The sequence below is a fragment of the Ascidiella aspersa genome, chromosome 5 (genome assembly GCF_963924565.1).
Source record: "Ascidiella aspersa chromosome 5, kaAscAspe10.2, whole genome shotgun sequence".
NCBI lineage: Eukaryota > Metazoa > Chordata > Ascidiacea > Phlebobranchia > Ascidiidae > Ascidiella > Ascidiella aspersa.
Window position 1 is genome coordinate 17,416,958 of NC_139451.1, and position 26,488 is coordinate 17,443,445.

The 26,488-nt window shown below is 35.2% G+C and overlaps 1 protein-coding gene across 1 annotated transcript; it reads left to right on the plus strand.

Annotated features, from left to right (window-relative positions):
- Positions 1-870: 870 nt before the first annotated feature.
- LOC146145134 (integrin beta-1-like) lies at positions 871-23,373 on the plus strand. Its single transcript, XM_083389599.1, has 18 exons — positions 871-1,607; positions 1,667-1,752; positions 4,400-4,517; positions 6,962-7,051; positions 7,834-8,062; positions 9,096-9,276; positions 9,487-9,648; positions 9,845-9,940; positions 10,220-10,324; positions 15,312-15,425; positions 15,688-15,844; positions 17,522-17,702; positions 18,691-18,776; positions 19,876-20,066; positions 20,340-20,483; positions 21,037-21,172; positions 21,654-21,820; positions 22,125-23,373. Exons 1-18 carry the CDS (start codon positions 1,553-1,555, stop codon positions 22,203-22,205), a joined length of 2,379 nt encoding a protein of 792 aa, XP_083245725.1. The 5' UTR covers positions 871-1,552; the 3' UTR covers positions 22,206-23,373.
- The last annotated feature ends 3,115 nt before the right edge of the window (positions 23,374-26,488 follow it).

Below are 26,488 nucleotides of genomic sequence, written 5' to 3' on the forward strand. Positions count from 1 at the left end.
TTATCACGTTTTGCAATCACCATTCTATGACGTCATACTGTAACTGTTTTGTGACGTCATTATTCATGAAGTCAGACGAAAAATAGGGGAATTCCGTAAGTTGAAAATTCACGACCCCCTTTTTTGATTTTTCCCTGATTGCCCCCCCCTGGAAAATTTTCCAGCATAACTCCGCTTTCAATAAAACAGCTTACAGCGCAGTTAACTCGTCTGGCAAAGTAGCCTAAGGCATGCGTTTGTTGACTGGTTTGCAGTAGAAAGGATAGGACTAACGTCCAGAAAAAAACGAATTCGCTGGGATTAAGTTAACGAGCAGGATGCAGGGAAAAGAAAATACGCTAGAACGTTTACAAATTTGTGCAATGCGCACGCAAAAGAAACACAGTAAATAACAAATAGGCCTAGGCTACGGACACTGGCTCCTGTACAAAATATTACATGGTGCCTTTAATTTACATACTCAATATATTAAAAAAAAATATTAAAAAAAGATCAAATGGGTAACTCTTTGAATTTAGGTGGTTTAGGTTAACAAAAGTCTAGTTTGGGGTGAAATGATCGTGTCCATCTCTTAAGCCCTCCCCTGGTTGACTGAACATTTATTCAAGAAACGGAAAATGCAAGAAAGGAAAGATAGAAAGAGAGGCGCAGGAACAGTTTATAATATATGTTGCTCCTAAATATATTTTTATATACATTATTGACATAAAACAGTTTTGGAGGAAATTGCCAGCTTGCCCCCTTATGTCCGCCCTGCTTTAACAAAGTGCGATATTTTGAATCCAAACATGGGCATAACTACTCATCCGTGTAAAATGAGAAAAGTCTTTCGCTATTTGTCTCATCTGGTCAGCCTCCGTAAATGTTCACTCGCCTCCGCCCGTATTGCCTTAAAAACCACTCGTTTATAATCGCTTTATGTTTGTTGATTTCTTGTTGAGTTTTGGTAGTTACCTTGTATGAATTAGCAATGCTTAAACATTCGTCGTTTCGATTTACTGTTATTCCCAGACACGTTAATTCGTATAGCCAATGTAGGTTTTATATTGTGCGGTATTTCAGTAATTCAGGAAGTTGTGTAACTCAACTGCTTCCGGCGGAGTGTAGGATTTGTTTAAAGGCCTAATCAATGAATAGACTTAGCAATAAACGACTTCAAATATAGCTTCCAGCTTTAGGAATCAACAGTCAACACATTAAAGTCAAAAATGTTTTTGAAGATTAAAATATCACCGCCTTTCGTTTATTGAAATAGGTCTTTGAATTGTTCCTTAGCGCTATTGTATTAAGATACATTGAAGTATTTTAAATAATGACATTTTAGGTTTGATTATTCTTCGATTAAAGTTAGTTTACTGTGATCTGTACTGTAGTCTTAAGGCCACATATTAAATGATGTCAATATATGGCGTATCCTTATTTCCTTGTTATAAGTGTGTAAAGAATGTGTTTTTGCTGTTGTTTTGTCATGGTTTATCAACAGGACTCAATTTTATGCAATATTTTTATTTTAACTGTTTATTTTTAGTAACTTTAGGTAATTTTTGTGATCATGTTTCATCCTGTTTCAGCATTTATCTTTTGTTCTCTCGTGCTTATGTCACAAGGTATGGAATAACAGAAATTCTGCAGCTAACACACTTTTTAACAAATTTATGTTGAACAGGCGAGCCCAACTCTTGCGTAGAAAGCAACGCAAAATCATGCAAAACCTGTATCTCAATTCCTGGGTGTGCATGGTGTGAATATCCAGTAAGTACATTGTATTTCACAGCTATATAGTGAAAATATTAATTTTATTTGTCCTGGTTCTCATACTTTTTTCCAATTTAATATTTTGCCATATGTTATTTAATGACCTATGAAAATGGTAAATGTTATACGCAAAATAATTCACATACTTTACCTTAATTCTTATCCCATGTGCATTTTATTACATGGTCATTTGTGGCAAAGCTTTCTTTGCCAATATTTATACTTTGTTGGAATCAATAATTACTAGTGCAAATAGGAAATTTCATGTGCAATAGTAAGGATTTACACTAATATAAAACACAGCAATTTGAACAAAGCTTCAGAAAATCTTTTCATGGTTTCTAATGAATTTGGCAGGGAGTTATGCTTTGTACGGATTTTATATTTAGCATGGTTTTCTATAGCAGGAAAGTCTTAAAAGCATTAAGCAACAATAGCTTTATTACGTCATAAGCACCAATTGCTTGCATAAAAACCACCTATCTCAGCATTAGTTGTTTCAAACTGCTTAATAACTAATCTCTATGGTACAAGAAAACGTTAACCCTTATTTTTGATTTGATTTTGTTAGTTTAAAGAAAAATCGGTCACTGAAAATCTGCCCTAGGCACCCCAAAATAGTTTTTTGCACCATGATCCAACTTGTTTCTCAATTTCTTGCACAAATTACATTTTTTTTTACTTAACTATTTATTGTGTTGCATGATCGTGGTTCATTTAAATCAAATTACAATATTCTTTTTTTGCAAAACTCTTTCCTCTAGCATTATAAACTGTACAATATATAATCTTTCACAGCTTCACATTCACAAGTCTTCATAAAGACAAACCAGTCTCGACAATCATGGCTTCTTTCTATAAGAATGTTAAATCGCATACGATAGTAAGAGAAATCGTAATAAATCAAGTATCCTAGGTTTATAGTTGGTAATTCCATCTGCTTTATTTCAAACAAATTTGGTGAACTTTATAAACATTTGAATGTTTCTCACAACTTCATAAAGAAAGTTTGGTGAGCTTTAACATGCAAGGTGTTAAGATTGTTATTGAGCTTTTTGTTACAAATAGGCAAGAAAACAATTTTTAATATGATAAAAAATTTTTTTGTGGCAGTTACTACTACGCTCTACATTAATTAACGGCTTAACGCAGATATACAGTATGGCTTCTAATGGCATATAAATGTCTGCAACTGGTGGAAAAGGTAACACACCCTGTTGACATGAACAAATGTGCCTAATAAATGGTGGACTAATTCTGTTGTTATGTGGAAAATGGTCTAAAGTCTGATGATCTTCAGAAATATAAAGTATTTTATATCCTGAAGATTTGTCATCATTATAGCCTAGGTGTGCAGGTGCCCCATGTTACTGCTACGGGTGCGAGGAGTACCCTTAGCACACCAAACTCAACATTCATGGTGACTCTTATTACTTTCTGTTATGTAAGCAACCAAGTTATCAGATAGTCACCAAAACCCTATTATAGTGGCCTTAATTTGTTTTTAATTTGGCAAATCTTTCTATAGGACATGTTGGATAAGTTATAAGTTTTTATCAAAACTTGTTTATGTTTTCTCTGTTGTGACATTACAAAGAATGTAAGTTCAAAAGAAATTTATAATTATCAAAAATTATCTCTAATCTGTAGTGCAACTAGGGATGCTCAAAGTAGAATATCGAATCCTTGGATTCGAATCCAATTCTTCCGTTTATTTCGGGTAATTGGAACCGATATCATTTAATGATTTGCCTCTGATTGTTGCGCATAATTGTACCAACGCGTGTGATAAGTTGGCCTGTCGCTGCGGCGACCACAGTGCTTGCTTTGAATGGAACCTGGTAGTGCAGTGTCAGCGTTTTTTTGGGCAACCAATTACCGCGTTTCGTGATAACGTTTGTCTTATAATAAGTGTCAATCAAGCATTATTTGGCGAGCGATCAATGTGTAGTTTCTGGTGTGAAGTTCGCAATTTCCCTAAATGCGTAAAGTTGCAAAAGTAATATTACGTTGTAAAACGTGCTGGCCGTCTACAAATTGTGCTATAGGGTTACTTCAGGTCAACTTTAGGCCAATATTCAGCGAGGTTATGCAGTTATGCACAGCGTAATTGTCAAGAATTCGTTATGTCAATAGTAAGTTTGTATTCTTTGCAGTACATTATTTGACTGCATAACAGATCATGTTAGTAAATAAAGAAGCACTAAAACCCAACAATGCTTTAAACAACAGGACCGAATTGCTTAAGACTTCTGTGTGCAGTGTTCCATTGTACTCACTATTGGCAAAAATATAAGTTTTGGCAACAACCTGGACAGTTGACATAATACAGTTTAGAACTGCTTCAAATTACAGTTGTTAAGAATGTTAAACATATGGGAGAATTTTTTATTATAATGTACACATGTTAGCAAATTGTTTGGGCGATTTATTGCTGTGATTGTCGGCCCTGTGGGGTAGATTAAGATTAATCCCTTCCCCGAACAAAACCAAGGTTAGATAATTTAATAAAAATATACTAGGATTCGCTATTCTGGATTTGTTATTCTAGATTTGAAACCTATTATTCTAGAATACCTTGGGATTCTACTTTGAACATCCTTAAGTGCGACAACCTAATATAAGATTGTTTTAATCCTCAAAGGCATATGCCGACAACCCAAATGTCTTCATTTCGCGATGTGATGAAAGATCGAACTTGGAATCAGGAAATTGTCCTGCAGACTACATAAAAGATCCCTTGTCTTGGCAAAATGCAACAAGTATAAATAATTTTGCTATTTTTAATAAAGAACCATATAAACAAGTTATTGGACAATTAAATTAGTCACCAATATTGTATGCTAACTGAAACATTCATATACATTTGTATACAACTGCGATCCAGCCTTTTAGTAGTCCTACTGACAAACGATAATGGCACACATATCGTAGTACACTGGGAGCCTTACTAATAAGGGATTTCATAAACAACTTGTTTAATCATAGATTTTCAAGCAAGCAAAGCCAACCTAGATAAATCTAGCCAGCGCCAGTGGTGAGGTTAAGGTTAAGGTTATAACTCCTGACCTCAGCCATACAGGGACCGTTAGAGGGGATCAAGTCAAGAAATAAATGTAGCAACCCTAGTGTAGAACTGCACTCTAGCCTCTCAAATGACGATAACAGCACACATGTCATAGTACACTGGAAGCCAAAAACAAAAAAACAGTTTGTGATTTAGGGATTTATCCTAGTATGTTCAAGGTCATGGTAGGTAGGGTTGTTCAGATTTTGAAAATTTTTGAAAAGTTTAGCTAATCGAAGTTTTTCTCATGGTTTGGACCTTAAAAATAGGATTGACAAAAAAAAATTTAAATTTGGGTCATGATTTCGCCCTCCTCAAAGCCCCCAAAGTTTAGCATTTAAATCATCAAAATATGGGAATTCCCCTATTGCAAAAACTTGCTAAATTGGCTCTATTGTAACCAAACGATGACAAATAGTGTTGTAAAATGTTATTTGTGCTATATTAATGACGAATGTACATATATAACACAATAAAGCATTGCAAATTAGCCATATAACAACATTTTTTTTGCAATGATTGATTTTTTAAAGTCTAAAAACTATCACCGGTGTTCTACGACTTGCAGGAGGCTAGCGTGCTGCTGTGCATCATCAGTGATGTTTGCTGAGTAATCAGTGTTTAACTTGACCATTCTCTCAGTAACATCATTAACAACTTGAAGGTATTTACAAAGTTTTCCGCAACTTGGTAGTCTTTATCTTGCATCCAATTACAAACTGGATGCCTCAGCACGTTGCAATAAACGCCCAGAAAAGAAATCATCCTTAGTAGGGCGTTAACTGAACATATAAAACAATACAGTTGCTTCATTTAGGTACCAATGATCAACTTCAGCAGCTTGTTGAAGGCAACTTATTGAATGCTCTTTCATGGTTTGCCAAAACGTTGATCATTTATTAGAGCATCGGAACCAATATGTGTTTTTACCAAAGCTGAAACATAAAACAAGGCAATAAACTGGTTGATGCGCTGCCGGTGGTTTACAAAATATTGTTCGTAACAGGACGCACCAGATTAAAAAAATTAGTCGGGTAGGAGTCCTGGTTTCTTGTTTCTTTTCTAGGCGTTTATTGCTATTAGCTGAGGCATCCAGTTTGTAACTGGACGCAAGATAAAGACTGCCAAGTTGCGGATAACTTTGTAAATACCTTCAAGTTGTTAATGATGTTACTGAGAGAATGGTCAAGTTGAACACTGATTACTCAGCAAACATCACTGATGATGCACAGCAGCACGCTAGCCTCCTGCAAGTCGTAGAACATCGGTGATAGTTTTTAGACTTTAAAAAATTAATCATTGTAAAAAAAATGTTTTTGTTTAGCTAATTTGCAATGCTTTATTGTGTTCTATATGCACATTCGTTATTAATATAGCACAAATAACATTTTCCAATACTATTTGTCATCGTTTGGTTACAATAGAGCCAATTTAGAAAATTTTCGCAATATGGGAATTTCCCATATTTTGATGATTTAACTGCTAAACTTTGGGGGCTTTGAGGAGGGCGAAATCATAACCCAAATTTAAAATTTTTTTTGTCAATCCTATTTTTAAGGTTCAAACCATGGGAAAAACTTCGATTAGCTAAACTTTTCAAAAATTTTCAAAATCTGAACAACCCTAATGGTAGGGTTGTTCAAAGTAGAATATCATATCCTTAAGATTTAAATCAAATTTTGCTGTTTATATTAGGTAATTGGGACCGTTATAATTCCCTACTTTTACAAAATAAGTTTGCACATAATTTTACATAAGCGAACATGGTAAGATTTGATAAAGGTCTGTTGCTATAACTAAACATTTATATATAGTGTTTGCTTTAAATCAGTGTTTCTTAACGTTTTTTTTTGCCTGACCCTAATACTAAAGATAAAAACATGTCACAGTGCAGCATAAATTAAGTTTTTAGGGATTTTTTTTACATCTGTTGTTATTTTTATCATATATTTTAAGCAAACCTACAATTTATACTTGCTAGTTAAATTTATTTAGAGGCTAATGCCAGTTCAAGACTATTTTCTGTATAACATATGCCAGTATTTAGGGATTAAGTCTAACACACCTAGATTCCTAGAATTACTAACATGTGACAAATTTATAGTTCTGTCTATTTGAAATATTTTAACTATTTTTAAGAAAATGCGAATCACTCTAATGTGGGTGAGCAAGGGGTCGGAAAGGCAACTCAGATTCGTCCCCAACTGATTGATGGCTACATTCGTCCAGGTTACTATACATTTACCGTAACATAGTTTATTAAGTAAAGATCCCTTATTTATTTTGTGTGTACTTTGATTTTGTATTATGACTTCAATTGCTTTATTTTTAATTAGTTTTCTAAAACACTAGTAGAAGTGGCACCTGTTATATGTTGTGTGTATATAACATAACTATATTTGTTTTATGTTTTTTAAATCTTGTAGTAATTATTGTTACAAAATGCCTGCTGATATGTTAAATATATTGCTAGGCAGAGAAAGATATATTAAAACTTGTCAAAAACATAGCGATTCCTTTCCATAAAAACAATCCTTTCACATAATTACAACAAAATACCTGTCTTTTAAAAGTTGCCTAATTGATATCCAAATTACTTAAGGTAATGTTTTAATTTTAGCTTAGCATTTTGCTGAATTGACAAATTGAAGGTGTATTAAATACAAGGAAATTTTGTCTGACCCTAACAAACCTTACTGGTTTATATGTTGTTTTGCAGGATGTGCTCTCATTTTGACACTAATTCAGACCTAAATCTTTGTTTTTACTGTATATATTATGAAACTTTATTTTACTTTTGCTTGAACCATGAAAGTACAAGTAATTTCTTAATTTTCACTGTGACAACTTCAGAATGATACCTTGGAATCTTGGAATCTTGTGATTAAAGTTTAAATTAAACAATCTATATATTAAATTGTTAAACACGCTTATATGGCTACATATTAATAAGTATATATATTATTAGTTTTAAAAAAAATTCTTTATTTGTTTGTACAATTCTATTCTAGGTGATCCTCTGAATGTTCGCTTGTCTTTCAAGCAAGCTGAAGATTATCCTGTTGACCTGTATTATTTGCTTGATTTATCCAAATCAATGGAAAATGATTTGCAGTCATTGCGTGATTTGGGTCAGAAGCTTGGTGACAGCATGAAAAACATCACCCGGGACTTCCGCTTGGGCTTTGGATCTTTCATTGACAAAACTGTGATGCCATTTATTTCTACTGTACCCTCCAAGTAAGTGGTGAAAACTTGGTAATTAATTTTCGATAGAGCTAGGGAGTCGTTTTGGTACCACTTATGTCTAATTACGGCCTAGAAAATGTGCTATTTTGCAGACTCCAGCCACATAAACTCACTTCGTCCAGTCCTGAGTAGTAAGTATGTCGCCAGCCAAATAAACCAACTTTGTTGAACCTACATTTATATTAATAAATGAAACATTGTAGTAAACCTGTATTTAAAAAAATACTGGTAATATACACCACATGTGGGCAACTCGTATACCCATAATACATGGTTGGTAAAAAGTCACGGCGTCACACTATGTTATTTCACCTAATAATGATGTACAGTGTGTGCCTTTGTGGTTCTAAACTTGCTACCCAATTTTTATGTCTGACTCCAGCGGAATAAACTGTGTCTAATTCTGGCTGGCATCCCTGATTTTGATTATTGATTTTAATAATATTTGATTGCAGGTACTAATTAAATTATCAAAGAATTTAGCAGCTTTATATATTACACTTTTATTTTTTTTCAACTTTTTGTGAATGTTGAACCCTTGCATTATATATCATAATCTAATGTAAATTATAGGGAGATAAAATACTGTTGTGAGTTTTTATTTTACCTTGATACATAGCTTATTGAGCTGCAAAACAAAAAATATGTTTTTAGTTTTTCTTTAGACGTTTCTTTTAGATTTGATCTCATAAAACTTTTAAGATATGCAACTATTAAGCCTATGTAATGCAAACTAGCAGGCACTTAAAAAATACTGATACACCCAACAATATTCTAGCTTCCTTCTCTTGTGCTATGATTTTATAGAGGTCTACAGGTACACCCTGAGGTAAAAAAGATCCAAGAAATACTGGTTTAATATGATATAAAGCCCCAAAATAAAACTTTTGTATCTTCCTTAAATAAACCATAAATGTGGTATACAGCCTAGGGCTATTCCAAATTGTCTTTCATTTAAAAATGAGCATAAATACTGTTTGGCAAACCTTTATTGAAGTGAATTTTAAACAGCAATTCTTTGTAGAGTGAAAAACCCTTGTTCGGATCAGGCTCCATGTGTCCCAACATACAGTTTCCACAACGATTTGCCCCTCACCAGTCACATAAATGCCTTTGTTAACTCTGTCAAAAATGTGACCCACTCCTCTAACCTGGACAATCCTGAAGGTGGACTTGATGCAATGATGCAAGCTATTGTGTGCAAGGTAGAGATCTTATAATGTACAACACACAAATATGTTAAAATATCTATTTTAAACTTTCTAATAATATTTGAAAAATAAAAATAAAAATTGTTTTAGGCATCCTGTTTGTAATTGTTTACTAATAATATTCTTCAATTTGGTAAGTTGATGGCCGAACATCAATATGTTATAAACTTTTTGTGACATGATTGTTTTAAAATTTGTCAACAGAATGAAATAAATTGGAGGGATGATGCAACACATTTGCTCGTCTTCTCAACAGATGCTGGTTTTCACTACGCTGGTGATGGTAAACTAGGTGGCATTGTGCGTCCCAATGACGGCATGTGCTATCTGGATAATGCTGGCCGCTATACAATGGCTAATCAAATGGTAACTTTTACCAATGCTTTTAACTAACTCTAGAAAGTACTTTAATAATTTATCAGCATTTAAAATAAGAAAAAAATTTCCATTCTCATAAAAAAAGTTATTATTTATACTTAAAAATAAATTTCTTGCCTTTTTTCAATTACACTTATATATTGATACATATTGAAGCAGTTATACTAACTTTGTAAAATCTTAGGATTACCCATCTATTGGACATTTGGTAAAGAAAATTTCCGAGTACAACATTCAGCCTATCTTCGCTGTAACACAAAACGTTGTGGAAACATATGAGGTATTGCTTTATGATTGATTTACTTTTCAAATCTATGCTCTGTAGTTTCAGGTTAGAATAGTAATTTCATTTAGTTAAATAGCAAGACATAAACTTTATTTTTTGCCTGTTGAAACAGTTATATTTATTGAAAAAGAATATATTAGTTACAAGGTAGATATATCATAACGTTTTAATTCTTGAAATTCATTTGAAGCATGAAGGCCCGAAATTGCCAGCATTTTTTTGTTTTATTGACCTTCTCTAACGTTTATTATTACTAAGTACACATGCTTTTAGAATCTACAACGAATGATTCCAAAATCAGTTGTTGGAAATTTGACTTCCGATTCATCTAATATCATTGGTCTCATTCAAAATGCTTACAATGATCTTAAAGGCCAGGTAAAATAAATCTATAAATAATCTACTATAAGCTACTGTACAAACTAGTTCTATTATTTTTTGTCTCCATATTATGTAGTGATTTTGCATTTCTTGTGACGTTTGTGTTGTTTTTAGAAAAGTTTTGATGTATTTGTTTTCTCATGAGTAAGAGTAAGTTTTTTAACCACGCACAAGGATTAGCAAAATAAACAAATCGTAGAATACAAAACAAAACTGCACCCGGTCTAATAATTTCTTCAAGTCTGTTTGATGATACCAATTAAAATAGAAAACAAAGTAAAATTGAATAGTTAGTTATGTAGAGTTACTATTAGCTGATACCCATAATTAATAAGCACAACAGTCTGTTGATAACCAGGGACGAACTCCGGTTTATTGTTTCGGCTGACCATAAAACTATTCAAGAATGACGTCAAAAAGTTATGTCATACCGTGGCATCATTAAGAAATAATTCTAAAAAATTGCATTTGCTTGGGTAATATTAGATAAACTTAAATATTTAAGAATAATGTATGTGACGACATTGTCTAATTTAACAGAAATAGATAAAAAAACTAGACGGGGGTGCGGTTGTTGTTTATTTTGTCAGGGGGTATACTTTCAAGGTTTAGTGTTATTTTTTTTTAATTTTTAATTTTTTTTTTTTTTCAATTTTTTTTTTAATATTTTTGATTGACTTAATTATTTATTTTTATTTTTCAATATTTTTATTTTTTAATGTTTTTATTTTTATTATTTATTTGTTTTATTTAGTTTTTTTTGATTTTTGTTTTAATTTTTCATTTTTTATGTTTTATTTTTATTTTCATTTTTTTTTTATTTAATACTTTTTATTTTTTAATATTTTGCATTGTGTATTTTATATTATATATTTTGTTTTTCATTTTTCTTAACTTGTTTCTGCAAGCAAAAACAGATATGGGCCGAAAAATTCCCCACTTAAGCCTTTAAATTCCCCACTTAAGCCAGAGAGGCGTACACTGCCTTAAGATTTCGCATTTAAATTTGCAGCGGACACTTGATTATTAGGCGAAGCTTATCGCAAAGTAATTGGTCGCCCGAAAAAATGCTGACGCTGCATTTAAAGCAAGCATTATAAATGTGTCGCCGATATTCTGCTTTGAACATCTCTACTCGCTTTGAACATCTCTACTCGCAATGCTTCCCTCCGTTAATTGTACGCTGGGTGAAACTTTATTCACGGCCTCACCTCTTTGTGTATTACCGCGACAATACGATGAAATACGTATATATTTTGTATTGTGTACTTTATATTATATATTTTGTTTTTCATTTTCCTTAACTTGTTTCTGCAAGCAAAAACAGATATGGGCCGAAAACGTCCCCACTTAAAATATGCCTTTGATGCGAAAGTGGTTCAAATATGGCGTAGAATTTGGGGAATGATCGAAACATATATTTGATAAATAGAATTTACTTAGATAATGCATATGGCTATTTTATTAAATTTTGACCAGCTTACGTGTTTGAAAATCAAATATTATCATTCTCTTAAAGACTAAAAATGGTTTAACGCCTATGGTTTGCTATACTTTTGCAAACTTTCACTAGGTAATTTTTTACCATAGCTTGGTCCGAGCAATCACTGTTAAAACAGGCTTTAAATCTGTCGTTTCAAACAATATGAAAAACACTATTACGTGCCTAATACGCAAACTATTAAATCGAAAGTTTTGCTAGATAAGTTTAGGCCTGATGTTGGTATGCTGGTTGGAGCAAGATGCACAACAGGTGCTAACAGAGAGGCGTAGACTGCCTTAAGATTTCGCATTTAAACTTGCGGCGGTAAATACACCCTATTGACACTTAATTATTAGGCGAAGCTTATCGCGAAGTAATTGGTCGCCCCAAAAAATGCTGACGCCGCATTTAAAGCAAGCATTATAAATGTGTCGCCGATATTCTGCCTTGAACATCCCTACTCGAAATGCTTCCCTCCGTTAATTGTACGGTGGGTGAAACTTTATTCACGGCCTTACCTCTTTGTGTATTACCGCGACAATACGATGAAATACGATTTGGAGAATATTGGAAACATCGTATTTGGAGAATATTTGCTATTTGCACCTGTTCTGTATGTTACTTCAATCCAACATATCTACACACAATTATAAGTTGTGTATAATAATATAATAACTTATGGCTTTGAAGCGAAGGGGGTTCAAATATGGCGTAGATTTTGGCAAATGATCGAAACATACATTTGATCAATAAAAATTTACGTAGATAATGCTTACGGCCATGTTATTACATTTTGGTCAGCTAGCATGTTTAAAAAGTCAATATTTTCATTCTCTCTAAATGATTTAACGTCTATGGTTTGCTATACTTTTTCCAACTTTTACTGTGTAAATTTTTACCATGCCTTGGTCTGAGCAATCACTGTTGAAACAGAGTTTAAATCTGTAGTTTTTAGCAATATGCAAACACGTTTATGTGCCTAATAAGCCACGTTTTATATTGAAAGTTTTGCCAATTTAAATCCAATAAACGCAAGATTTATTTATTTATGACGCCATGTTAGACGTAGCTTTGTAACGTCGTCGTTAAGAATGCGTTAAACTTAAGCTTTTTGTTGTTGCGGCCCTTGTATAATTATATTTGCTTAGACCTGGTGTTGATATGTTTGAATGGTGCAACAATTACAACATGTGCTAACAGAGATGTGTACACTGCCTGTAGGATTCGCATTTAAATTTGCGGTGGTAAAATATTTTGTGTTGTAAGAGCAATAAGTTTTTTTACTTAGAGAGGCCTCTTTATGAAAGGCAAGTCGCATGTGCATAGTTTTACTAGGCAAGCCACTTCCAACACAAATGTTGCACGCGCGGGACAATAGGGCGCAGCAGGGTTGCCAGCAGCCGCCTCGTCGCGACGCGAGCTGGACAAAGCAAGCGAATATGAACGAATTCTGTATGAAAGTTTTTCTGCTGCTAGATGGCTGTCGTTAGCTACAAAGTGCTAAAACGCAATATTTCAGGTTTTTACCCCCCAAGCAAAGGCCCCTGGGAGTGCAGCCTCATAAACTTTTACAAAGCACCTACATACCACTCTACGCCATGTCTGAAAATTTGAAGGTTCTACGATGTCTACTTTTTCTATAAAGCTTCGGACAAAACTCGGTCTGAAACAAACCATAGGAAACCATAGGAAACCATAGGAAACCATAGGAAACCAAAAAAGAATAACGGCAAAAACAAGATATGTCCCGAAAATAAATTTTCGGCCCATATAATTAATTGTACGGTGGGTGAAACTTTATTCACGGCCTTACCTCTTTGTGTATTACCGCGACAATACGATGAAATACGATTTGGAGAATATTGGAAACATCGTATTTGGAGAATATTTGCTATTTGCACCTGTTCTGTATGTTACTCCAATCCAACATATCAACACACAATTATAAGTTGTGTATAATAATATAATAACTTATGGCTTTGAAGCGAAGGGGGTTCAAATATGGCGTAGATTTTGGCAAATGATCGAAACATACATTTGATCAATAAAAATTTACGTAGATAATGCTTACGGCCATGTTATTACATTTTGGTCAGCTAGCATGTTTAAAAAGTCAATATTTTCATTCTCTCTAAATGATTTAACGTCTATGGTTTTCTATACTTTTTCCAACTTTTACTGTGTAAATTTTTACCATGCCTTGGTCTGAGCAATCACTGTTGAAACAGAGTTTAAATCTGTAGTTTTGAGCAATATGCAAACACGTTTATGTGCCTAATAAGCCACGTTTTATATTGAAAGTTTTGCCAATTTAAATCCAATAAACGCAAGATTTATTTATTTATGACGCCATGTTATGACGTAGCTTTGTAACGTCGTCGTTAAGAATGCGTTAAACTTAAGCTTTTTGTTGTTGCGGCCCTTGTATAATTATATTTGCTTAGACCTGGTGTTGATATGTTTGAATGGTGCAACAATTACAACATGTGCTAACAGAGATGTGTACACTGCCTGTAGGATTCGCATTTAAATTTGCGGTGGTAAAATATGTTGTGTTGTAAGAGCAATAGGTTTTTTTACTTAGAGAGGCCTCTTTATGAAAGGCAAGTCGCATGTGCATAGTTTTACTAGGCAAGCCACTTCCAACACAAATGTTGCACGCGCGGGACAATAGGGCGCAGCAGGGATGCCAGCAGCCGCCTCGTCGCGACGCGAGCTGGACAAAGCAAGCGAATATGAACGAATTCTGTATGAAAGTTTTTCTGCTGCTAGATGGCTGTCGTTAGCTACAAAGTGCTAAAACGCAATATTTCAGGTTTTTACCCCCCAAGCAAAGGCCCCTGGGAGTGCAGCCTCATAAACTTTTACAAAGCACCTTCATACCACTCTACGACATGTCTGAAAATTTGAAGGTTCTACGATGTCTACTTTTTCTATAAAGCTTCGGACAAAACTCGGTCTGAAACAAACCATAGGAAACCATAGGAAACCATAGGAAACCATAGGAAACCAAAAAAGAATAACGGCAAAAACAAGATATGTCCCGAAAATAAATTTTCGGCCCATATAATAAAACGTTTCAGCTCTGAGTACGCAATAAGTTTAACAAACAAGAGCGCGTATAAATATATTGCTAGGACTTTGTTTTCAGCAACATATTGATGTGCAGCTTAACATTTCCTCATCGCCCTTGTTATAAGTTCTATGGTGTCACATTTCAATTAGCCTCTAACATACTGTTCAGTTTAAAACGTTTAATCTAAAAAGGCTAAACCAAACTAAACTTATGCTTTTAATAAATCTTTTCAAAATAAAGATAGTTTTACAGATAATAATATTGATAATTGATATACTGGCCAACATAACTTAGACAGAAAAAGAGTATTCCTTAATTTTTACCTTTTTAGATTGTATTGCAAAGTCTACCCATAAGCCAACAAAAGTTAGCGTATAGTTTACACGGCGACCATTGTTCGACTATATAAATTTGTTTGTTTTAAGGTAATTTTGGAGGTCACTGCCCCACAAGAGGTTACCGTAAGCAACTTTACTGCCCACTGTAGTACGGGTACCGTCGATGGCCTTGAATGTGACGGACTCAAGCTCGGTGATGTGGTAAGTAGAATGTATGATGGTCGTTTATTTTCAGTGGTTAGCAGGATTTACTTAAAATATATTTATCAATAAATAAAAGTTGATACTCAAGGTAAATTGAATTTGCATGATACATAGAATTTCGCGTTAAAGTTTGAAATAGTAGTTTAATTAAAAAAAATAACATTTATAAAGAATGTTACCTATCTTGATCGTTGCAGACACTAATAACTTGCCGTTCAGAATGTTGTTAAACACCCTTAGTTTGTGTGTTTTAAAATAGGTCAACTTTACTCTGAGTATATCGACCGACACCTGTCTTAGCAAGCCGGTTACCGTTAAGGTTTCTCCATATGGGTACAACGAGGAGGTGATAATCCAACTCCAACCCCTTTGTGATTGCGAGTGTGAGATCAACAAGGCACCCAATAATTGTTCTGGTAAGAGACGAACGCCGAAAGGCACTATTGATCTAATGATACAAAGATAATCAGGTCAACTCCCGATCGCCAATTTCTATAATCAATTTTTAGTCTTCCTCCTAAAACGCGGGATTTAACAAAAGCATGAAATTCGGCGAAATTGTAACTAATTACATTGCACAGATTTTAATAAGAGAGATTTAACAAATCGTTTTTCAAACTGTCGCGTCAAGATGCAGTACGTACAGTATAGACTAGCGATTCTAAAATGTTTGTATTAATATATTGCATTTTTCCTTTTCTGTTAAATATATTATTAGGGCATGCGCCATCCTCTTTGTTTATATACACGAGTCGTTTCACCAGGCCTTTGCCTTATATAAGACTGCGCTAATTTTCCAGCTAAATACTATGTCGCCTTAAACTTGGAAAACGACTGACTTTGTCCCGGCGAGGTAAAGTAATTACCGTTGGAATATTAAGAATCCCATATGCCCATTTTCTTATACGTTTTTTGGTAAAGACTATGAATCTATGAATAATTAAATTTAGAATCATTTTGCAATCAAAATGTTTTATATTTTTAGTTATTTTTAATGTTGCCGCTTCAAAACAAAAATCTCATTCCCAGAGAGAGTGACAAACTGACACTTGACGCCTAAAAGCTTTACCTTCAAGAAAACTTAGTTTTTTGGCTTATAGTCCAATTTGGCGAAACAGTTCACTAACCTCGTATAAATGAAGCTTCCAGCAATGCTTCCCTTCGTTGTACGATGGGTGAAACTTGGCCATGTCTCTTCATTACCGCGACAATAAATTCAAATACGGCGAGGTATTTGGGGAATATTTAAAAAATATATACAAATAGAATTTACGTAGATAATGCGTACGGCCATGTTATTATATTTTGGACACCTAACATGTTTAAAAAGCAAATGTATTCATTCTCTTGAAATGGTTTAACGCCTATGGTTTGCTATACATTTTCCAACTTTTCCATTTTTTTGTCTTGATACGTTTATTGTAACAACATGCAAAACAGGTGCTAAGGTCTACATGACCACCAGATTTCGCGTTTTTATTCAGAAGTAAATTATGTTGTTTTGTTAGCAATAAGTTATTATACCAAGAGAAGCTTTCTAAAAGGCAAGTCGAACGCGCGGCTAAAAGCGCGAAGCATGAATCCGTTGCTTATCCAGCAGAACAAACAAGCGACTTACAAACAAATCTCGCATTGGAAATATTGCTCCCGCTGGATAGGAGTAGATAGCTGTAAATAATATAATAATGACATAACACTATTGGTTTAAGTCCCCCAATCAAAGGCCCCTAGCCCTAGGGGTACCGACTCTTAAACATACGCACCTACATACCATTCTACATCATGTCTGAAAGTTCTAACATTCTAACGATATCTGCTTTTTCTATAAAGCTTCGAACATAAAATCGGTCTGAATCATACCAAAGCAAACCAAAAAAGAATAACGGCAAAAACAAGATATTTCCCGAAAATATATTTTCGGCCCATAGTAATGCAATCTTTTTCAGAAATACAAAAAATTGGTAGCTTTGTCCATATTTTTCTTGTTGCTTTCCATGCTTATTGCTTATCGACTGTTTGCAAGAGAGTTTAAATACGTGTTAAAAAAGCGATTTTTTCTAACCAATAAAAAATATGGCGTTTGTTGTCCTCAGGTCATGGTCAGTACCAGTGCGGAGCGTGTGTGTGCGAGCCCGACTTTACTGGCCTGGACTGTTCGTGCAATCAGCAGGATGTCTCTAGCATTGAATCGTATTTGGTCAATTGTACCGATTCCAACACAGGCGTGGTCTGCAACGACCGAGGCTTGTGCCAGTGCGGCAAATGCCTCTGCCGGTACGTTTTCTTAGTTTTATGTTTTATTGCTAAAAATTGCGAAAGTTTTTAGGCCATTGATGTATCTAATAATATTCGTTATACTTCGTTTGTATTCGACTTTAATAGATCGATTTACGCATAGACAGTGTTTTTTTTAAGATGTTTTGGGGACTGAAACGGTCCCCCGCATTTCTCCAGCGGTTTCCCAAATTTTGGACTTGTGACTTTTTCGTATTTAAATGAAACACTTGCGGTCTCTTAAAACTACTTAGCGGTCACCCAAACCAAACCTTAAAAAAACCCTGCGCATAGATACTTTATTTCTGAGACAATTTATTGCTCCTTAAGCAGGTCAAAGCTATAGGAAAGTAATATGTAATTTTTGCCTAGAGTTTAGGGATGTCTGATACTCGGACATTTTATTTCAATACCGGTACCCCATAATCTAGACAAAATGTATGATGATCCTATCTTATAGCAAATGACGGCATTACGATTCTCAAACAAGCAATTGGCAAATTGAAACGTTTTAAAGTAATTTATTATTCCAGGGTATTAGGCCAAATGTTCTTTAGTGTTAAGAAGTTCTGTTGCAAATCTACTATTTTTTGACAAATTTACCTTTCAAGGTAGAAATCCCTATTTGGATCGCGAATTATGGTTGAAGTTCCCATATTATTTGGTATCGGATCGGCACTGATACCTCCTTAGTATTGGGCAAGTGCCGGTACTTCCACTTGACATCGGGTATCGGCTCCGATCCGATATTTTTGAACATACCTCGAGTTGAAAGGTGTGTAAAACACTAAAGCTTACAACAGTCTACATATTCTGGTTGGTCTGGTAGAATAATGTATTTTGATGATTTTTATTTGACCAGGTTATTGCAACAGCTGTGTGAACAGAAAGCTGCTTTGTTAACCCAAAACGATAAATAAGTTGTTTTTGTGAAAAAAACACATGATCAAACATATTTACAGACTTATCTAACGCTTTGTTTTTTTAGCCAACAACCCGGCCATAAGATCGACGGAAAGTTCTGCGAATGCGACAACACGACTTGTCCCAGAAACTTGGGAAAAGTATGCAACAGTAAGTTCACATTTTAATTCGATTGTGCAAGTAACATGGCTTGGATAATAACACCACTTAGCACTAAGTACGAATAAATCGGTCTGTAGGGCTAACCCTGGAAAATTACTTAGGGTGTGCTGTATCGCGCCGCATGTAGGCCAGGTTGTACACCGACTAGTAAAGATTATAGTGTTTGCTACGATCTTTCGCTTTAAATCTGTCTGTGTGAGTTGAGGTATGAATAGTTAGCGTATATAACATAACCCACCTAGTTCAGGGATGGCCTACCGGTCAGAGACTAACATCCACATTTCTTACTTGTTTTTTCTTACAATGTCCAAAAGCCACACCTTGAATATAGACCGAAATGAATTCACCCAATTTCCTTCCTCATACAAGCTACATTTATTCTAAATGCTGCACACTAACAATGTTGTGTAGGCTATACAGTTGACGATTTTTATTTCACACTACAGGACTTCTTGAGAAATGCTTAGTAGGAATGGGGCCGGTAATTTTGTTTGACGTGGCATGGTGAGAACGTCACACATAAAAAAGGTCCCGACTCTTGTTCGCAAACCTATACCGAAAATGCAGAATTTACAATACATGTACGCGGCGAAGCTTTCGCCCTCCGCCCTGTAAAATATAACAAACAGACATAAGATGCACGGCGATTTATTCTGACAAGATTTCTGAAAAGATGCTAAGGTATATCTGTATTAGAGTTTAACGCTAAGCGCGAATATTTTTTTGCTCTTGATATATAAAATAGGAAGAAAATTAACTACACGAAAATTGGCACTGGACAATGGACATCCCAAAAACTATAGTACAGCCTAAACATGAGAGCCTCGTAAAACAGTTTGGAAGAGTCGCAGTTTTGGTGAACTAGTTGATAAAATTAGCATTGAGCGTTTGGTAAACCCGTGGTTGGTAATGTGCCGCCAACCTTTATACGGTGAACATTTGGTTAGTTATATTACCCACCATTAATTCCAGGGGAAAAACGTGTTATTAAGTCGCCAGAGTGGAACGAGTAGGGGGTTTGTATTTGGTCGAATCCGCGAAACTTTTCCTAACTGGCTTCTTTTCTTATTTCTTTGTCCCCGATCAGACTTAGGTGAGTGCGACTGTGGCACCTGCCGATGCAAGGAGGGCTGGGAGGGAAGTAAGTGCGAGTGCCCTCTCGACCAAGCCCCCTGCTTCGACCCCTCTAACCAGGACAACAGCACCGGGGCGTGTAACGGCAATGGCGTATGCAAGTGCGGCAAGTGCGACTGCAAGACGAGCGTCACCGGCGCCAAGGTGAGTTGTGTGTTGAAGGTCGACTTATTTTTTGGAGAACCTACCCCCCACCCTTGTATTTTAAATGTGATGTGCATTATTTGCTTATTTTTGTCGCGGTTAGTGTTCTTAAAACTGTAGCCCAAAACACTCACCGAAAAGCATTGCTTAGCAAGTTTGTGAATTAGATCATGTTTTATTTGAATCGTGTAAAATTATGGTAAAAATAGTAATGAACGCAATGTTTAGACTTTCGCAAGTCCAGTTTTATCGACATGTTGACTCTCTCTTTAGTTTCGAGGAATCTTTTGTGAGACGAACCCGGGTGGCGCATGTAACCTTCACCGAGACTGTGTCCAGTGTAAGGCATTTGCGACTGGCACCTACAACACAACCGATCTATGCGACACCAACTGCGTCAAGTACAACGTCACTACGGTAAGCCCTTACGACCGCAAATGTCATTACTAATAGGAAAATAAAAATATTTTGTTATAATTTAGTATTTCTCGCAAGGAGGGTAATACAAGATAACTATTTAAACTAGCCTGTCTAACGTGGCTGATATTTACCCCCATACATGCTCCAACAATCAACATGTTAAATGCCAAAAATAACCATTTTAATAACAATGTAATTGTAAACTGAAGACATACAATTTTAATTATTGTTTTTTTATAACAATTTACCACTGTCAGGCTGGTAAAATCCCAGGCCCAGGTCATATGTGGCCAACAACATCTTAGTCTTAGGCTTGTGGAATATTGTTACGTTAAATGATTGCGAACTTTTTTTTATATGCGCATCGACTATATTTCAAATAAATCTCACAAAATTAAAATTAAATATTTAAAACGTTACCAAAGGTCAAAGGAATATCAACAAGGGGTTAAATACTATTTGATTCATGACGCTTATATGGCCTGCAAAGAGAAAGACAAAAATATTGTGACTAAAACAGTCTTGTTTACATACTTTTGTTGTTTTATAGCTGGACAACAACGAAGGAAGCGCTTATCTGCAGGAATGTCGTGTAACCGACTTGAGTGACGACTGCGCCTTTAACTTTTACTATGCGGAAGTGGGAGACGACAACGTGATCATGGTGGACGTCGACCCGAACAAAAGTAAGGCTTTTCTGTTTCGCGATTTATAATGCAAACGGTGAACAAAAAAATATTATTCTGCTAACTTTTCAATTTACCCACCTGTAATACGAAACTTTTTTCGGAAAACCATCGAGGCTACTTGACACATGTGTGTCGTTTTAACAATTGTGTAAAACATAAAGTTGCTACTGGATATGATTTACATTGATTTTTCCGAAATTTTTTTGACAAAAATAGGGATTAGGAACCTCCCGTAATTCAACAGATTACGATCTGTTTATTTTTCCTATTGTCGAAGTTTTTACTTCCATGTGCATGAATTTTTGGACTTGACATTAAAAACCGTTCAGAGCGCTTATCGTTAGCCTGTTCCACTTTCGAAATGTCTGATCCTATATAGTTGAACAATATACACTTTGTGACAAACTGATTTTCGTAAAAACACTACTTGGCGTTTCGATGTTCATGGTAATTTTGTAATGATTTATTTTCTGTTTAGTCTGCAAAGTGATTACCAATCCGATATATATCATCATCGGTATTATCGCCGCAATCGTTGGCATTGGTCTCGCCATTCTCCTCATTTGGAAGCTGCTCACGTCCATTAAGGACGCGAGGGAATATAGGAACTTCCAAAAAGAAGCGCAGGACCCCAAGTGGGAGGGAGTAAGTGTTTGTTTTCCAGTTTATTATAGCAATCGCCTTTAAACCTTGATCCCACTAATGAAAAGGCATTGACTCTCTTTTTTTAACCTAGATCTGAAATTTGGTTTAATAAACGCGAAGAAGATACTATATAGCCGCCGATTGCTTGCTTAAAAAACTAACTCTGGAGTAAAAAACCTAAAAATAAATGGTTAATAATAATTATCTAGGAAAAATGAAAGGCTGATGCTTTTAAAGCTTAAGGGGTGTCGTCGGTGGTATAACGTTTTTCTTGTTCTTTACAATGTTTTTTTGTATCATTTAGGGTGAGAATCCGATCTTTAAGAAGGCCACGTCTACCTTCCGCAACCCGATGTACACAGGCGGGAAGCCCAAGGCTAACTAGTATGCTCGAATCTTATTTTTGACAGGAAGGAAAATATAAGCTAACTTTCGCTTAGTCTATGGTTGCAAATAAAAAAATAGTTATATTTTAATGATTGCGTTTTGGCAACGTTTGCCATTTGTTTACACTTATCACTTCTTAATCATGATGCACAAGAAAGATTATGTTTACCACAAATTACGTTACAAAACTTTTTGAATATGATTAAAAGCCACTTCTTAATGCGTTTGCTATTGTGTCGACTTATAAATCGGATAAAACAAAAATTACCGAAATGTGTGATTTTTATGGTTTACAAGAACATTTACTTTTTCCGCATGTGGCTTGTCTAATGTGTTCGCATCCTGGCAGGAATTTCTTATTTCCTGTTGCACACCACTTAATACACTGCACTCCATGTAACGTTTTTCTTTTGTTAATTTTTTTGCCGCTGTATTTGCTTGCGTTTCTCTACTCTGTTTTCATTGTCGAGTTTTGTTTTACCGGTACAATTAGGTTTGCCAAGTTCTCCTCAAAACAAGATGCGTGTTTTCGTTTTGTGCATAAGTTTTTGTGTGCATAATTATTCCAAATGTAACAATCCTGTTTCTTGTCCTACTTGTTTATTGCTAACATCAAGCTAATATTTTGCGCCTGCATCATTTTATGACGTTATTCGTTTTGTGTTGCTGATAGATTAACATGATGACATCATAAAACTTGTAGCAACGCGACTGTACAATTCCATGTTTTAGTAGAAATTTAAATCTTTAATTACGATTTTTTTTTCAAGTTTTCAAAATCATCCCCACTTAAATTATTTGATTTTTTTCTAATCCATTTTATTTCTTATCCGTTTCCGTTTTTATACTGTTTCACTATGTACTTGTAATTGTTGCAAATCCGTAACAAAGGGTGCTCTTACTGCCTTTTCTGTTTAGTCCGTTATCCGCCTTTGGAGAGGTTTATGTGTCATGTAAGCTTTAAATTTTTGTTTGACAAAAAATGTTGCAAATCTGTTAGAGTCGTTTACTTTAGACAAGAAAGATTTTAAAGTAAGAAGTGCATATTCATGGGGCGGATAGGGAATCATACTTTCCCTTGTTCGGGCCTAGTTGTCCTACTATATACGTGTATATGTACGTGTATATGATGTTACCGTGGTTTTGCAGTCGCAATAAAATTGAACCTTAAAATTGTTCGACTCATACCAAACGTTTTTAATGAAGTAGAAGTAACCAGAATTCTAAGATTCGGTAGAAGTAACCACAATTCTAAGCAGAAAGTGTTGACATGCTGAAAAATAGTGAATAATATACAGTGGGGCAAACTTATGTCTGATTGCGATCAACTGAAATATTTTTTACATAATTCTCACCGGTAATGGTCGACAACGCTGAAAATAGTGTATAATATACAGTATAGCAAACATGTTTGATTGCGATTGACTGAAATATTTTTTAAGAGACTCTCGATCGAATGGTTCGATGAAAAAGTCACAAAAACTTTTTTACTTTTATGAAACATTTTGAGTGTTAATTGCATTCCAAGCCAGCGATGGAGGGTAGGCTAATTTATTACGTCAAAGAACACTTTATTCGGGTTGTCCAGACAACAATTGGTCATTTTAATGTTCCGCTTTTTCGCGACAGCTACTGTAATGATGTAAAACATATTCGACGCGATCGACGTGTTGGCTACCCCTGGTGTATAGCACAATATAAGGGGCTCGCTTAAAACCAAACTAATTTACGCCTTCTAGAAAACGAGACATCAATGGCAATTTAGCAAATCTATGGTGAGGGAAACTGAAATAATCATTTGTACGTCAATCAGGCATCGTTGGCTGTGCTTTTTTTACAGGGGTGGATCCATGGGAGTATGGTTGGGACAAAGCCACGCCTTGCGTCAACTATATTCTTTTAAAGTAAGGTTTTGCCAATGGAAACCATGTGTACGCAAGCATTTTAGCGCTTTTTGCGATTTACTATACTTCAATAACTTCAGTTGGACAACTGCAAAACAGATTTTCGATCACAGCACACACATCTCAAGATTGCTTGACTTATATATGATCCCACGGAATAAAGCAACTTGTGATGTCATAGGGGAATTGTTATGTTCTTTTTCTTTACCCTAACTAAGATTTTGGATCCTATTCCTGTTAAGCAATTCAAAATGTGACAGACATTTATTAAGGGTAGCACAAAGTCTAAACTAGTATTTTTAACCTTTTTTTACTTCGTGGCGTATCTGGCGAGCAAAAAGTGCGCGAATTGTAGTCTGCGTTTCTCTTAAAATGCTTGCAAGTTTCTTTAAATACACCTCGATGATGCATTAGTAGGCTACTGCACCCTGGGGTGCCGACAGATAGTCGAAAATCTTTAAGAATCTGATTTTTGCAACTTTTTGTGTAAAATTAGAGTGAAATAAATCATTTATAACTTCCTACGTTGTGTAGAGTTCGTGTGTGTTGTTCCATTTAAGTTTATTGTGACATTCTAGTGCAGGGATGTCCAACCTGCGGCCCGCGGGCCACATTGCGGCCCGCCTGAAATTTTTGTGCGGCCCGCTAGTCATTTTCACTCCCAAGTAGTATTTTAAACGTTCAATGTTAGCCTAATTAAAATGTACCAGTCAGCTTTTAGGGGCGCACTAATAGTATAATATGGGTAAAAAAATATACATATACCTCTAAAGGCCCGTTATAACTTTAAAGGCCAATACTTAATCTTGAAACTTGATAGGTTCTGCGGCCCATTAAATTATTTCAAGTGTTAATGCGGCCCACTATAATAAAATGTTGGACATCCCTGTTCTAGTGATTTACCTATGGAAAAATCTTGTAGAGGTGCCGCAATCTATTTATTATTTCTGAGGGATGCCGCAAGCCATATAAAGGATGAGAACTGAAGCATGCGTGTTGATTACAAGCCTCATTAAACTAATTTGCCTCGACCAATCAACCTCACTATTACTTCAAGGTATTGTTGTAGTCTGATTTCAAATCCACACAGTTTTTGTTGGCTGGTTTAGTAAGCCAGCCAGAAGCCGGCGAGCAACACAACCTTTCTGTATATTAACTGACACCAACTGGTTATATTGATATAAGCTTTCGCATATATAAGTTGAAAGTTTGCATAAAAGTTAATCTTGAAACTTGATAGGTTCTGCGGCCCATTAAATTATTTCAAGTGTTAATGCGGCCCACTATAATAAAATGTTGGACATCCCTGTTCTAGTGATTTACCTATGGAAAAATCTTGTAGAGGTGCCGCAATCTATTTATTATTTCTGAGGGATGCCGCAAGCCATATAAAGGATGAGAACTGAAGCATGCGTGTTGATTACAAGTCTCATTAAACTAATTTGCCTCGACCAATCAACCTCACTATTACTTCAAGGTATTGTTGTAGTCTGATTTCAAATCCACACAGTTTTTGTTGGCTGGTTTAGTAAGCCAGCCAGAAGCCGGCGAGCAACACAACCTTTCTGTATATTAACTGACACCAACTGGTTATATTGATATAAGCTTTCGCATATATAAGTTGAAAGTTTGCATAAAAGAGAAAAGGCAACACCAAAAAGCGGAAGTGATTTATAACCCGGAGCCTTTTTGGCAGCCGGGAACTTTAACAATAACGCGTTCACACAGATGAAATACTTTTATCTGTTACGGAAATATGTGTCACGATATAAGATTTATCATGTGTGAAACAGCCGAATGCTCTGTTCTCAGAATGACAGCGAGTGTTTGGTAAAAGGCGTGAAAAGGTGACAAATCATAAATCGTAACATATTTGATAAATACACAATACAATAAATTCCAAATTATCCACTAATTATTACTTATGACGCGACAGAACCACTACCGGTAACCTCGATCGGCGGAGAGACAAAATTGTAAAAAAATATGGTAGAGTACAGTTGTTGTACACATATGTGTGTGCATTTTCATTGAAAAATATATGCTTTCATATATTTTTTAATTGTCTCCGGTGTAGGCTACCTGTAAAACTTTCTTGGCGCACCGATTGGAAGGCACAAAGTGCTACGTTAAATTAGGGTGGTCATACGTCAGGATTTTGTTGACTGTCTCCTGACATTTGTAAGTCTGAAGGTGTATTAAAAATGTTCTTTAAATTATTAGATTTGTATTAACAACTAGCGTATACGTAGCTCGATCGACTATGTTTTAAGCCAGTATTGGCGAAGCTTTTTATCGCGCGAGTAACAAACACGACCTTAATCTTTACAAAATACACAAGTGGGTAATTTATTTAATTAGTGTAATATAGTCTGCG